The sequence below is a fragment of the Daphnia pulex genome, chromosome 4 (genome assembly GCF_021134715.1).
Source record: "Daphnia pulex isolate KAP4 chromosome 4, ASM2113471v1".
NCBI classification, from domain to species: domain Eukaryota; kingdom Metazoa; phylum Arthropoda; class Branchiopoda; order Diplostraca; family Daphniidae; genus Daphnia; species Daphnia pulex.
The window spans coordinates 7,890,921-7,906,372 of NC_060020.1; the positions used below are offsets into that span (position 1 = coordinate 7,890,921).

General features: G+C 40.3%; 3 protein-coding genes across 4 annotated transcripts; 2 read left to right on the forward strand and 1 right to left on the reverse strand.

Annotated features, from left to right (window-relative positions):
• Positions 1 to 2,127: 2,127 nt before the first annotated feature.
• LOC124191977 (charged multivesicular body protein 4b-like) lies at positions 2,128 to 3,618 on the forward strand. Its single transcript, XM_046585057.1, has 5 exons — positions 2,128 to 2,449; positions 2,507 to 2,684; positions 2,746 to 2,860; positions 2,936 to 3,086; positions 3,145 to 3,618. The coding sequence occupies exons 1-5, from the start codon at positions 2,266 to 2,268 to the stop codon at positions 3,201 to 3,203; spliced, it is 687 nt and encodes a 228-aa protein (XP_046441013.1). The 5' UTR covers positions 2,128 to 2,265; the 3' UTR covers positions 3,204 to 3,618.
• LOC124191976 (DNA replication licensing factor MCM4-like) lies at positions 3,328 to 6,896 on the reverse strand. Of its 2 annotated transcripts, none has more exons than XM_046585056.1 (13): positions 6,683 to 6,896; positions 6,521 to 6,613; positions 6,292 to 6,455; positions 6,040 to 6,234; positions 5,744 to 5,978; positions 5,441 to 5,683; positions 5,126 to 5,357; positions 4,600 to 5,059; positions 4,380 to 4,540; positions 4,198 to 4,315; positions 3,894 to 4,135; positions 3,620 to 3,830; positions 3,328 to 3,560 (listed from the first exon to the last, which is right to left on the reverse strand). In XM_046585056.1, exons 1-13 carry the CDS (start codon positions 6,747 to 6,749, stop codon positions 3,462 to 3,464), a joined length of 2,520 nt encoding a protein of 839 aa, XP_046441012.1. In that variant the 5' UTR covers positions 6,750 to 6,896; the 3' UTR covers positions 3,328 to 3,461. The 2 variants fall into 2 exon arrangements, with proteins under 2 accessions (XP_046441012.1, XP_046441011.1); XM_046585055.1 differs by having other exon boundaries at positions 6,040 to 6,237.
• Positions 6,897 to 7,088: 192 nt separating this feature from the next.
• On the forward strand, positions 7,089 to 10,989 carry LOC124192073. The gene is made up of 6 exons (XM_046585218.1): positions 7,089 to 7,217; positions 7,277 to 7,355; positions 7,706 to 8,911; positions 8,986 to 9,475; positions 9,545 to 9,916; positions 9,988 to 10,989. The coding sequence occupies exons 3-6, from the start codon at positions 7,739 to 7,741 to the stop codon at positions 10,161 to 10,163; spliced, it is 2,211 nt and encodes a 736-aa protein (XP_046441174.1). The 5' UTR covers positions 7,089 to 7,217; positions 7,277 to 7,355; positions 7,706 to 7,738; the 3' UTR covers positions 10,164 to 10,989.
• Positions 10,990 to 15,452: the final 4,463 nt, after the last annotated feature.

The window sequence follows — 15,452 nt, forward strand, 5'->3', positions numbered from 1 at the left end:
AGTGTAAAAAGAAAATCAAAAGGAAAAGAAATAAGACGCTACATTTGTTTAACATCAAAAATTAAATTACGCTTATTAAATTAAAGTTTTCAATCATTTCATTCCATTGCTTCCTCGGTCTCTAAAATAAATGAAGAACTTTTAAGAGTAAGAGCTGATCATGTATCCATTTTATTTTCCTTGATCTGTTTTTACCTCCAGATCGATTTTGACGATTTTTAGATAGTTTTTTCATTGTCAAAATTTAATATTTAGCTAAAATATGAAGAGATCTATCCTTATAATGATTCTCAATGTAAATTTTTCTATATTTCTTTTCCCATTGTTGTAAATGGAACTTTGGTTGGTGGTTTCGGACCATTCAACTTCCAAGAATTTGTAAGGATGTGATGATACATGTTTCCCTTTGTATCTACACACTGACGTAATTACATAGTTTTGCTAATTCGATAGCTGGGTTAGGAGCTGACAAGGTAGAGGTCAATAGATAGAGTGAAGAAAGAGGGTGAAAAAGGGGATTTTACAAATTAAACAACGAATATAATTTACAAATATGCTGTAGCTTACAGGAGAAGAGTATGCATTAGATAAACAAATTGCAGTTTACAATGAGCAAAAATTGCTTTCATTCTTGGGACGCTGACAGACATTCTGGTCATTCAGTGTTCCTGTGACAGAGAGCTTCAGAAAACTTCAAGGCCAAACCAATGCAGAAATTGAACGACATTGATTTATTCCAGGTAAATTTAAGGATGAAAAGGGTGAGTGATAGCAGGACATCTCAAGCCCACGTTAGGAGAATGCTCACATTCAAAAACACTGTCAACAAGCAAAGTCCATGTCGGAGACACAGCCCTGATTCCTTTCTCTCCTTTCTTGTCGACACTGAGAAACGGCTTTTCAATTTATTAAGGGAAAATTGGGAGCTAATAGCAGAACAAGAATTGTGAAACACCTAATTCCATGTCAGAGAAAAAAATGATTTAGAGAGGAAAATAAGGTACGTAATTAATTAGTACTTCTTCTATGCGTGTAACTGGGTATAACTGTGTATTGATTTTAATCTATGTTTTCTTATTTGCATTGCTTTAGAGCTGTCACACGTCACTGCCGATGTTCATATATAATGCTTGAAAAAAACTTTGGAAAATTTAGATCTTGAAAATGAACGGCTGATTGAAGAAACGGGGTACGAAAAGAAGGACAGTCAAGGAAGGGAAGAATGGAGTGGGGAAGAAAGAGGTCGGTCCTTCTTTTTTTCACTCTCCCTTTGTCTTTCCATTCGTAGCTACAGTTGCTTATGGACAACGTCAATGCTTTTTTGTTTGAGGTTGCACCAAACTGGGCTAAAACCCATCCAAGATGGCAACCTCGAACCACTCTATAGACGTTTTTCACCATTTAGTCAGAGCTATAGAATACTGGTAGCGCCACTGCCATGTTAACTCCTCCTCTCGGAAATTTTCTCTGGGACTGAAGCCAACTTTAGCAATCGATAGTGAAAATCGGAGCTAAGATATCGATCTTGCTCCTTGCGACTCCTCCACTTTTCCCTCCATTCCTATAACCATGCCTATACCCTACTTCCCCACACACCCGCCGTGGCGCTTATAGCTAAGGAGCAGGGCAGGCAAGCAGGCTTCACTTCCAGAGAAAAAAGCAATGGAAGGGCTCGCCATATGAGTGGCGGTACCAGTATTCTATGGCTCTGATTTAGTACATAAGTACAACACCGCTAGGGTGCCAACCGCACACCGGAACGGGATGCCAGCATCAGCATGTCATTGTCCATACCGAATTAATTACAACATTTTCCTATTTTAATCTTTGATTATATAAAAAAACACCATTAATAATTATATAATGCCCAAACGTCTCAAATGAGATGTTATTATCATCAATTCAAATCATGATTCAAGTATTTGAATTTCGTGATCAACGTTGCCAACGTGCTATTTAAAATGTTTTCGTTGTTTGTTCTTTGAATTTTCATTAATCAAAATTACAATTGCTAAATAAAAAGTTAGTTTATTTTTGTATCTTTTGGTATTCCTGTTAATTTAACCATTAACAAATGTGAAATGTAAAATAACATTTTCGCTGTTTTGCAATGGCAACGTTTAGATTGCCTCATTATTAATCTGTCACTTCGTTGGTGAACGGGTGAATCACTTTTCTACATTTCTTTACTTTAGTTTTGCAATCAACAAAGTGAAGAGCTTCTGTCCACTTAGTCTACTAGTTTAACGTTTTATTATAGTGAAAATGAGTTTCCTGCAGAAAATGTTTGGTGCTGGGGGCAAAGATAAAGGAATGCCCACTACTGGCCAAGCCATACAAAAGTTGAGAGAAACAGAGGAAATGTTGATAAAGAAGCAAGAATTTCTTGAAAAAAAAATTGATCAAGAATTGGATATTGCAAAAAAGAATGGCACTAAAAACAAAAGAGGTTTGCTATTGCAAAACATTTCTTACTTTTTCTTATTAAATTTGTATGTGTTTACAGTTGCTATTCAGGCCTTGAAAAGGAAGAAGAGATATGAAAAACAACTGCAGCAGATTGATGGCACCATTTCTACCATTGAAATGCAGAGAGAAGCTTTGGAAGGTGCGAATACTAACACAGCTGTCCTTCAAACAATGGGTGATGCTGCTAAAGCGTTGAAAGCAGCCCATCAACATATGTAAGTGTACTTCATTAGGTAGTGTTGATCAGATTAACCATGCCATTTTAATACATTTTAGGGATGTTGACAAAGTCCATGACATGATGGATGATATTGCCGAGCAACAAGAAGTAGCTAGAGAAATCTCTGAAGCAATTTCTAACCCAGTGGCTTTTGGCCAAGACATTGATGAGGTAACTTTTTCAAAATTCCTGATTTATTTTTTTAACATGAGGGCGAGTTTCTTAATATATATTTTTTGTATTTAGGATGAACTGGAAAGAGAATTGGAGGAATTAGAACAAGAAGAGTTGGATAATGAACTGCTTAATGTACCAGCTGCAGCAGCTCTACCATCTGTTCCTACTGTGGAGCCCATTGCCAAAGTTCCCAGTCGTTCCGTTCCTGCTCGTCCCTCTCGTAAGTTGTACAGCAAAATTTTGCACGGATTCCGAATTTGAATTTTACTTAATTCCAGGAGCTAAAGCAGAGGAAGATGATGACGATATGAAGGAACTAGCTGCATGGGCTTCTTAATTTTTTTTTCAAGTTACAGCAAATTCTGTTTTACTCTTTTTCTTATACAATAATTGGGATCTTGTAACTTCCTCCTTTTAAATGGGAGTGTAAATAATAAAAACAAACATACACTAATTTCTAGTAATTTTAATGCAAGACCATTTATTGGGGAAAAAAGCGTGTAGACACGAATAGTAAAATCATTGTTGCCTTCAATCTGGCACCTTCAGTGCATCGCCAGTTTAAATACTTAAAGCACGATAACTCGTCAAACTATTAATGACATATTCTGATGGAAGAACGGCCAGCAACGACTACAACTCCATCATCCTGCAAATCTTTCAACGCATCTTCGAACATGTCTCTGGTGATCATCTGTAAAAGAGCCACAAGCAATTATAATTATCCTTGAAATACACGCAAGCTTAACTTACCACAGCAGATCCTGCTTTGAATTCATTAAAGGCTTTTTGATAGTTTAATGAACTGGTTTTGCCTTTTGATTCTATCATCTTACGGAGTGCAGCAGCCACTTCTCCGCGTTTCTTCCGAGCCATTGAGCTTAACCCAGTTGTAAGAATGTTGACATCAATTTTGCCTGACATGGGGTCGGTGGCAGATTGCTTCAGCGCCTCACGATGTAAGCTTTATAGGGGGAAAACTAAGTTAAGTATTCTTCCATATGAAATACCATATATAAATTGTTACCGATAAGCCTCTTCGACATCATAAACTTCGACGACTTCTGAATAACGAACTTTAGCGTGAGCTTCCGAAAGACGAATAAGTGACTCCAGTTGTCGAGGGTATGCAGACACCTGACCACGACCGCTTCCAATTCGTCGCATTTCAACATAGGCCTCTACCAGACGAACGGTGGCTGCGTCATTCAACATCGGATTAACATGCTCTTTACCATAAGCCATATAATCGCGTAAGACATCGAGTTCCTAAAGGTTGCGTAAATTTAATAATAGATTTGATCGTAAATATCGAAGAAATGGCAACATACCATGAAATCCGTTTCATTTTCTTCAGCTACACTGTAATACAAAGAAACTAAATGACGAGCAAGGCGTTTGTCATAAAGTTCGTCTTGAGGATCCAACATCAAAAAAATCAAGTCGAACCTTGTTTTAACCAATAAAATTTTATGATGACAATGAAATGGTATATCCAGATGAATGGTACTACCTTGACAATAATGTATGAGGCAGTTCAATGTTCTCGATGATGGTTTTGTCTTTGTTCCACTGAGATTCGATTGGATTTGCTCCGGCCAAGATCGATGTACGAGCATTTAGCTGACAGATGATACCAGCTTTAGCAATGCTCAACGTTTGTTGTTCCATTACCTATACAAATATATATAAATTAACGCTGAATCCACTAATAACTAGAATGAACTTTATACTTCATGAAGAATGCTGCGAGTGGCGTCGGACATTTTATCGAATTCGTCAATGCAACAGATACCATTATCTGCCAGAACGAGAGCACCAGTTTGAAGGACAAGCTGCTTGGTTTCAGGGTCTTTTGTCACATACGCAGTGAGACCAACAGCCGAACTTCCTTTGCCAGAGGTATATTGTGATCGTGGGACCAAATTAAAGATGTACTGCAGCAACTGAGACTTGCTAGTACCAGGATCACCACAAAGAAGGATGTTTATTTCCGAGCGAAAACCTCCACGACCAACTTCCGTGAAATCTTTTTTGGTGCCACCGAAGAGTTGAAGGAGAATTCCTTTTTTGATATCTTCATTCTCGTAAATGGATGGAGCGATGGCTCGAGCCAAACGTTCATAAATATCTGGTTTCTTGGAAAGTTCGTGAAGTAATGCTTCGCGTTCAGCAGAAAAACGCGTTTCTTTCCTAAAATGAATTAAACAATAATTATCGATAAAAGATACATGTTACACAAAATATATAAATAAATACCCTCGTTCGGTTTGATTTCGAAGGCGATGGACATCGATTTTGCGATAATGTACAACGTCAATATGAGTACGATAAACAGATTTGACATTGCTTTGAATTGGGTTTACGCGCAACGAAACAGCACGATAAATTCCGGTCACGGTAACGCGATCGCCCGGCTGAACCTTGTCCACTAAGTCATTGTGAGCAAAGACAAACACGGTGTGAGGTGTCTGACCTGCTGGCATGTCATCTATTTAATCAATAAAATTTCCGTTAAATATTTTTAAAAAATTGAAAATATTGCAAAATAGTGATCAGCAAATCTATCTCTACCTGGTGACTCTTGAAGTTTAACCATCTGACGATCGGAAAATTGTGATCTATTGTGAATGATGGAAAAGGAATGCCCTGTGTTGCACATGGCACAAAGAGTTGGTTCCAAAATTCGTCCACGATCAACTTCAACAGAAGCCGTGTTGCTACATACATTGCAGCGAAAGAATGCTTCACGCATTTCAGGAATGATATTGCTCGTGCGAATAACCATACCACTAATAGTGATTAACTGATCAATATCTAAAAGGGTAAAAATATTATAGGTTTTTTTTCTTTCTTGAACCGGTAGAACAGAAATACCTTCAGGATTTAGAGCACGCATGTTCTTGGTTTTGTCGGCACAAAAGGGCCTGACTTGAATTTGATGAGGCAGGATGACATCTGGGTATTTCTCAAAAAACATTTCATTTACAGTCATATCTAACGTCGGGATAACCTCTTGTGGATAGCAGATCAATTGACGATAAAGGTCAGCGTCAAAGGCCTTCAAGTGTGAACAATTCAGATTCAAGAATGGATCTTCCAAATCAGCAATCTAAAAGAAAGATTTTATAATAATAAAGAAATATTTTGTGGGATTAGGAATCAGTTCTTACCTGTTGCAGTTCTTGAAGGTAGTAAGGTTCATTGACATTCATGTTTTCCCCTAAATCCTCTTCATCACTTTGCAAAAATTGGTTGATGAAGCGACAGAATTTAGTTTTACATTGAGACACAACCACATCAGTTCCCCAAATGACCAACTGTGGCCCTCCTGATTCTGCTTGCTCCTTGATTGGGGTCAAATTTCCCTGCTAAAATTTGGATTAGCACATTGAAACAATAAGAACTAGTTAAAAAAGTAATACTTCATTAGCTCCCAAATTGACTTGGCGGACTTTCCTATCAGAACGAACATCAGGACGTTGATGTAGAGGGGTCCCTCTTGCCCCAGAGCGAGGAGTTCTCAAAGATGAAATTGAACTTGGAGTTCCATAATTGAGAGGAGAGTTTAAATCCAATTCACTAATAGCTGGAAATAATACAGAACTGAAGATGACCCTGTTGCTATTTTAAAATACAAGTATATTCACATACCTCCTCCAGGACTCATTCCAATATCCATATCATTATCACCATGATGAGATGGAGTGGAAGGCAAAGGAGCAACATCAGAAATATCCGACATCGCTAGATTCAATGTGAAATGTTTGAAATCGAGGTTTCAATAATCATAAATTATTTAGGTAATTTTATTACCTCCTGCAGAACGACGTCGAGATCTTGAAGTACGGCTACTAGCATGACTTTTTGCTGGACTTGCCATTTTTCATCAAGGGTAAAATCTTATTCAAATTGAAGAAAGACAATAACACGACAATGATATTTGATACACGAATCTGAACTATCGGAACGATAACGGGTCTTGGGCAGTTGGGCTTGACCGCTTGAGACTTACAGAAAACAGAGAAAGGCTTCGCGGCAAAATGTTTGGAGGAGGAGGAGTCGTACCTAAATTGTTGCCAGGTAACATCGGTTACTTTAATTTTACTACAACACTTGATAGGAACGGATATAAAACACTTAATTATAATTTTTCATTTTAAAAAACAGAATTTATAAATTTTAACAACTTTTTAAATCAATAAATGATTAAAATAATACGATTGACATATTTGCCGCCAGGTGGGCCTAAACAACATGGAGTCCAAGGTCTCAGACGTCAAAACGCCCAGCGTGATTTGTATATAAATGAATTATAAAGTGCTTTGAAGCTAAATTGATTGCTCAAAAGGTATTTATGGTGTGAAATTTCATTGTGTTTGATTCAGTTCTAATTATCTGGAATCCTAGAGATCCTACGATTGCTCATGTCATCTACGTGGTTTGTGACCTGTGCGTGCATCAAAATTCTTACCCTGAGCTGTGAAAAGTAAGGATCAAATAGCCAAAGTTATCTCTAATACAATTTGAAACAAGTGATTCAAAGGAAATTGATACAAGTAGTCACAGCTGAAAAATGTTGTATTTTGAGTATTAACACAATGTAAAAGCATCCAACTGACAGCTGTAGTGCAGTGCTATTCCATTGTTTGGCTTGTCCAGTACTTGTTAACAGTTTTCTTAGTTTATGGTTTAAGCAATTTTGGTTTATTTTTATTAAGACTTTTGAAGTTTGCAGTAAAGATTTCATGTAGAGGTGATTAAATATGATATGTGAAGTTCATTCATAGTTTAAGAATCATAGTTAGTTACCAATAATATTTATTTTATTTTTTTCAGAATACCCTTCATTGGAGAACTCATTTGGCCATCATGACTCAAGAATTTCTACCTTTGTGTGATGTGTTGTTCAACATCATTTCGATGGCGTCGTATTTTTGCGACGTCGTTTTCGATGTCATCACTGCTTACACTTTATACCAACAGCAGCAATATGTTTGGCTATCCCTAGCTGTGTTCTTCATCACCTCGTCGTTGATCGTCAGTCAATTGCTTTCGGCCAAATGGTTTCTGGAACGACATTCCTCCTGCCAACCAGCAAACGACGACGATAATGACGAGAAAGATGTCAACAGAGGATCGCTAATAGCTATGCATTTAGCTGGAATAGGTGTCTTGTGGCGCTACTCTAAACTATTCATCCCGGTGGACTTGCGAATTGTGAAACATGAAGTGCGAGACCTATGCATGCTCCGGCTGGTTCACGCTTTCATCGAGGCCGCACCAATGTTGTTGGTGCAGTTGTATTTAATATGGCTCAAGCCACAGCGAGACGACGTCGAAGACTTGAACATAGTGTCCACAGTGCTGTCGTTGGTCAGTGTGTGCTGGGCATTGGCGTCCTTCAACAAGAACGTTCGACGACAGAACGTCCACAAACTCGTGCTGACCTGGCTTGGCGTCATCTTCCAGTTCCTATGGCGGTTAGGAACCGTAACATCTCGAGCGATTGCCTTGACGGTCTACGCCACTGTCTACGGTTACTGGGTTTTCCTGGTCATAGGTTTACATTGGCTGAGCATGTTCTTCTGGCTGATATCGCCACGCAACGTCTTCCACGGCGACAAGATGTCCAAGATCAAGAAAGACGCGTATTGCGCCTTGATTGCAGTCGTCTACATCTTTTGCTACGTTAATTTGCAGCACGTCAATCCTCGTATGAAAATGGCCGCCTTTTACGTCACCATGTTTTTGGAGAACACCCTTCTGGTGGCTGTGTGGCTCATTGGCGTTCATCGTGAGGAGCCCTGGTATCACGAGCTGGCCACCGTCACCATGTTCCTCTCATTCGTCGTTGGCGTCCTTTTCTTAGGCATTTATTATCGATATTTCCACGTGAAGCGGTTAAGTTACTCATCCGCATCGTCGTACCCGACCAACAACAATCCGCCCGAGCCCTATTCTTACGTTACGCCTTCCGGTACTTACGTTGATGACGGTACTTCAAATCCGAATGGCCCATCGAAGAACGGCAGCAGTAATCCGGTTAGTTGCTCACCCGTTTCTTTTTCTGTTACCAATCGAATCTGTAATTATTATATTTTTGGTTTTTCATCCAGAACTCGGGTACGTTCGTGAAGCAAAATGGTCACACGGTATTTTGCACCGAGAATCCGCCGTACGTACCGGGCGTGTTTAACTGCCGATTTAATCCGGCAATGATGCGGAAGAAGAAGAAACCGACGACTTTCGTTCCACCGCCGGTGCCCGTCTTGCCTTCCATGAACATGGCGGTCAATGGCGGTGGCAAGATGTCGCAGCCTTTCTGGAAGCGACCTCTGCATCCGCGCTCAGGTTCCAGCGAGAACGAAGGAAGCATTTGCTCACGCATCGATATCCAGCTCAAATTGCAGGAAAAGAAGCGCCAGCAGTTGGCTGAGTTGCGGGTCATCGAGGAGGAAATCAAACAGGGCAAGCTCAAGAGGCCACCGCAGAGCGATGTCAGTGAGTCTGGCACGCTCAAACAGCCCATTCCTCGCTCAAAGAAACAGCCATGGCCGAGTGGCCCTTCGATACCCGATCCACCTATTTTCGCCTACGGCTCACAAGGTATTTGATGACTTTTTTTATTTCTTTAAGTGCAGTGGCAAATTTACGATCTTGTGTTGATTAACGCAGGTGAATCAGGACATCGGAAGTACCGATCAAAAACTCCCGAAATTCTGCTGTCGCCACACCATTTGGAACACTCGCGAGTGACGTACTACGACTATTGCGATCCCCGCTGGAGGAACGGGCCGTCCTACCATCCTCAGGGCTCGGTGGAATCCGGCACAGCTCAATGGGATCGAACGTACACGGTGACATCCGTGAGTTCCAAAAGTGGTGGCGGTGTGATTTACAAGTCGTACCGCAATCCATCCGACATTGACAGTCAAATCTCACTCCCACGGTCCTACACGCTGCCGCGTGAGTTCAAGTACAAGAAGCCAAAATCGCGCAAAGCTATTCGCACAGAGCACTTTATTCATTCAACAAATTCGAGCGACGGTAATTTGCTTAATTTTTATTACTGCGTCGGTCGTTTGCCTCACGATTCTAATCCTCTTATCTGCTTGTAGGTGACGTCGATTCAGCAGACGACAACGACGTGGACAACACGACGGGCTCGGTCATGCCGCCGTCTCTACCGCCTCATCCACACGCGCTTCCGTACAACGCTTACGGCAACCGCAATCGAATGCAATCGCCCTTCCGAGGCTGGGGTTTGCCCAATCAGCACGAAACGAAGCTTTAAAAAAGAAACAACCGACAGGAAGACCTTTTCATTTCTGTAATACCAGACGCAATTACCCCAACAGAGAAGAAAACCATAAAACTCCGCCGTGAAATGCTCACTTTTCCATTTACGGGTCGTCTCCAGGACTTGGTTCCTTTTCCGTTGATTGTCGCCCACTCTCTTCCTCTCCACTCCCTCGTCAACTTGTTTCACTCCTTTCACCCCCCCCCCCCAACTCAACCCACCTTACACAACTCCTGAAAGATATTTACCAGTTGTTTTTTCCTCTCTTATCTGTTGACGCGCAATGTCGTGAAAAGAAAGTATTTTCGGAGAGGTTCTTTTTTGTTTCGAATTCCGTCTGTTCGAAAATGAATGAATTCGTGCCTTTTTTTGTGTGATCAGGAGACAGGCATTTTTGTTTGTTTTTTGGAATTGGTTGTACAGTTCCGTACATTATCTTTTTTTTTGTTGTTTCTCATGTTTCCGTATTTGTTTTTTTACGATTTTGATTTTGCTGTGTTTGAATCTGTTGTTGAAGGCCTTTTTTTATAAGCGCCATGTTTCATACTTTCTGTAACCAGAAGTGCCACAGGTGAACATTTGTTATTAATTAATTGTGTGTCGTGTCTCTCAATTGACTGAGCCAGCTGTATTTAAAGAAAGACAATCCAATCCGCATAAGAATGAAAGAATACCCTCCCAACGCAAACTCGCCCGTCCAAAATATGCTCTTCTCGTTCAAAGAAAAGAAAAAAGATCTGTACTCGCTCTATTATTGCAATTCAGATGACGTGTTTTCAGTTGATTTGTTTCCTGAAGTATATCTATTGATGAATCAAGACTCGTTTCTTTTTTTTCTTTATTTTGATTCCGTGCTCATCCCATTCCGTATTAAAATGATTTACCGGTGTAATAAGGAGGGAAAAAAGGGGAACCAGTTGAACGAGTTTGGCACGATGGAACGTGGGATTGAGGAGGTAGGGAACTGTGGGAGAGTCGATATATACGCTACGTGGGAGCTATTTAGTTTGGGGGCCACATTTTTGTCCTTTCTCTGCTTCGATATCGAAAATATTTATTCTCGGAAAACCAGCGAGTGCTTTGCTTCAAATGTCGATTTTATACAAATTCCTCTCGCCTTTTCGTTCCTTGTTTCTCCCCTTTTTTTTCTTTTCTTTTCTTTCCCCTTTTCCCACACCGTTTTGTCCAGCAGTGTCGACCATCTACGGCTGTAATAGTGCACATAAAGCGTGGGACGGCGGAATGGGGCCTCTCTTTTCCATACACACTTCTACTCTACATATAGTATGGGGTTGGATGCGTATATACGCTACACTAAACATGTAGGATTGTAGGTAGATATATTTCCTCAAACCCTAGGCGGTGTGCTGCATCAGTCCAACAGGCCGGGAGAATCTCTAATTCTCTCTCTCTCTCTCATTCTCTCGGACAGCCATGGGAGATGGACAAAACCTTAAGAAGGGAAAGAATAATAAGACAAAATATGAAATAGGAAAAGACATTGATATTAAAAAAGCACCGCCGACAAGAGGAAATGGTTTTTTATCTACATATGTATGTGTGTATTAGTGCACACACACAGACTGTATAAAAATAATAATACTCTGAATCATATTACTGGAAATATTAGAAAGAAAAGAGGACAACCATTTGTTTAAAAAAAAAGGGGGGAGAGGTGGTGGTGGTGGATAAAACTTTGGTGGTTTATCAAGTCATCAGACACGCTCCGCCGGATTCGCGATTCTCCATTGAGAAGGAAGCCCGGTCCTTTCGGAAGAGTATAGAAGCTTCTTGGTCTGAGCCGCTCTCACATATTTTCGGTGTTTGTTTTGTTTGAGCTTCTTTTTAATATACAGAGCGCGTCTTTGTTGACAGTTGTGTCGATGAAGCGGAAACATATATTTTTTTTGAACCCCGAAATCCAACTGGGATGGATAAGAAATGTATTTTTCTTCTTCTTCTCTCGTTCGTGATTGTTGTCTTCGTTTCTCTTTTTGTTATATATTTCTTTCCTCCATTTGTAAAAATTCTAGTACCAAATAAAGCGGAAAAATAAAAATGCACAAAGTCATTCGTATATATAAAATGCCGCCCACTGTGGCGCAATAGCTTAGACACGTAGCGAAAGGAGAAGGGAATAAGAGAGAGAGAGAAAAAAAAGGAAACATTGGACGAGAATTTAATTGTGTGTGGTTGGCTGGTTGTTTTGAACGTCGCCGCCGCCGCTCTCTCTCGAATTTATTTATTTTTTCTTCATGAAAACGATCAAGAGATTTCTTTTGTTTGATTCCGCAGCTGCCTTATTCCACCAGCACCACCCCCCTTTGCAATGTATATAGACTCTCATTTTTCTGTGTATTCTAAAAAACATCATCTATCTCTTGAACTTCTGCGGCCCGTTCGTGTTGTCCATGTGTGTAGGGGGGTCCATCTCGGTCTCTTGTCTCTGTCGTTAATATTTATTTCATTTCTTTTGACTAGATCAGTGTCTTTGATTGTCGGCAGATCTTTGAATATATACTATTTCATTTATTTTATTTTATTATTCTTGTTCCATTTTGAATCGAACCAGAAGGGAGGAGAAGAAAAAAAGATTCAGCGCAGGTTGGAAAATTCCTCCTGGTCCTGGTTGGTGGCGTTCTCTCGAGTTCCTCTTTTCTCCCTTTTCTTATTTCTCTCTCTCTCATTCATTTTTGAATATATTTGTTTCGTCTCAGTTGTTGCCGAGGAAGAAAATGGTGGGGGAGAAAGATTTCTTATCGTTATCAATTCAAGATGTCACAATGGACGGCTTTTTCCTAGCTGCCCTTCACGTGAAACGGAATGATTGTTACGTTTCTGGAGAATGAGCCCAGGTAGATTCTCATTTAAAAAAAAAGCAGGAAGAAGAAACTTCATTTTTTTTGTCTTTTTTTTCTATTATTATTATTAGCATAGCCTTTTGCGATTCTCGCTCAAGATCGAAATTCAAGTTTTGTGGTTATTACATTTTTACTTCTAAAAAGACTATAAGAGCAACCCTTCCAAGTCATCGCCTTGAATCTCTGTCAAAACAAGTAGAAGTTGACCGACATGTGTGGTTTCGTCAGCGCAAGAATTCCCATGTCACAACGGAGAACTCACTCAGATGTTGCGTATCCATCGGAAACAAGATCGGCAACCTTGTGAAGTCGTAAGGTCGCAGGTTTTTTGGACCTCGAGTTGCGTTTTTTCAGACTTCCAAAAACTGTTGGTCGTTAAACACGCACTATACCGTACAATTATGGTCAAAAGTCAATTGGCGTTTGTCTTGTCTTTCTTTCCGGATTCTTTCTCCCAACTAAGAGAGTCGATTCTAGGAATCCATCGCTTTTTCTGCGCTCTTATGCAACGGCGATAAAACACTTATCCAGCGGACGTAGTCTTCATTATTATTAGACTCGTTTTTTTAAACGTAAAACGAGCCGGTTTTGATCCTTTTGAATTTTGTTATCCGCCCTCATCACGGACGTTTCCCAGTAATTCCGTAATGCGCTTTCGCGATGCGTCCGCAAAGATAAATCGAATGCGTTTTAATAGCACGCACGCTGTTTAGATGTTGCGTGGCCGTCGTTCGGCTACTTTTCAAAGAAATATTTGACTCGTTTTTTTCTTTTTTCGTACATTCTTCTCTGGAAGAAATTACAAAAAAAAAGAAAAACAAAATAGAAACAAACTCCCGACCGCATCGCTCTCGTCTTTTATTCAACGAAGTGTGGCGAAGCACAAAGTCATTTCCAATGTTTGTGATTGTTTATTTATTTCCTGGCCAGCCCTTTTCATTCTTCTCTTTTATTTCAAAGTTAGACTACATTTTGGCTATTGTTGAATAGCAGAAAAAAAAAGAGCTAGGAGAGAGAAACGCCGAAACGAAAAAAACCGCGCGCTGCTTGTAACGGCGAAGCCGCGCCGCCGCCGCCGCCGCCGGTCCTCCCCGGTGATGGAAAATTCAGCGTGACCGGCATTTGGAAGAGATTCCCGCTGCGATGCTCGTGATGAATGTCCTGCGGACCCGCTTCCTTATATATATTAGATAGTTACGTATATATATGTGAAGTACTACAACAGCATTTATATTTATGTGTACATGTATATATATAGTCCCCATATATATTGTCTACCACTATACACACACACACACACTCGTGATGGTCGGTGCGTGTATTGTACAGCACACCATCCCCCCCCCCCAGTCTAAATTTTTAAGTTCTAATCAGCAACGTAATTATGAATCATCTTCTTCTTCAACAGATGGGGAATGTTTTTTCTTTTTCTTTTTGGTTCTCCCCTCGTTTCTTTTGTTTTGTTTTTTTCTATTTTCTTCTAGTTGGTTAAGCTATACCTTATTAGTCTTGGTCGTCTTTTTATGGAGTCAGGACTCATCGCATCTCTATAGCCCCGCTCTTCTTGTTCTTTTTTTTCTCTTATAGAATCGAAATTCTTGATAAAAATAGGAAAGAAAGAAAGAAAAAAGACAAGAGAGAGAGAGAGAGAGAGTAGTGGACGCGTATATACTGTAATATGTTTCCCCCGGCTGATAGCCCGGGAATGAGGACGACGAGACCATGTTGGAAATTTAGACTTGGGAGAAAGAAAAAGGAGAGAAGAGAAGATATGCGGCGTGTAAACAAGCATCGATAATGATTGAATGGGCTGTTAACGATGCAGCGGACGTGATAAATCAGTCGACGTCGCGTCCCGATGTGACGTTAATCAGCTTTGTGGGCTAAAGGGCGGATGAGAATAGGAGGGGCCCCAACCAACCAACAGCTTATAAAATAGATTTTCCCCCAAAAAAAGAAAAAAAGAAAAAAAGGAAAATTAAGAAACTTCTACTTTGGTAAGTTTCTTCTGTGGTGGAAATATATAAGAGATGGGAACAACAAACCCAAAGAGGTATTGATAAAGACGAGGAGAAGAAAGAAGAAAGAAGAAGAATGAACGAAAAGAGAGAATGAGGGAATAAGAGGGGGAAAAGAATCACAGGTGGCCTCTGATCCTGCTTCTCTCTCTCTCTCTCTGCTGGATGGAGTATAGACGAATAAGAGAGGAGAGAACGCTCGAACATTCATGATGATCTGTCGCTTTCCACCTGGTCCCCGGAAAAGAGGATAAAGCAGCGAATCAGCGCAAGCCGCTCGCCTATTTTTCTCGAGAAAAAACATAGACACAGCAAGAGCAAACGTACACGGGACATTTAACAAGGGTCTTGGGAGAGCTCTCGTTTCCACAGAGGATCCGCAGCTCACAACACATCAACGTAGA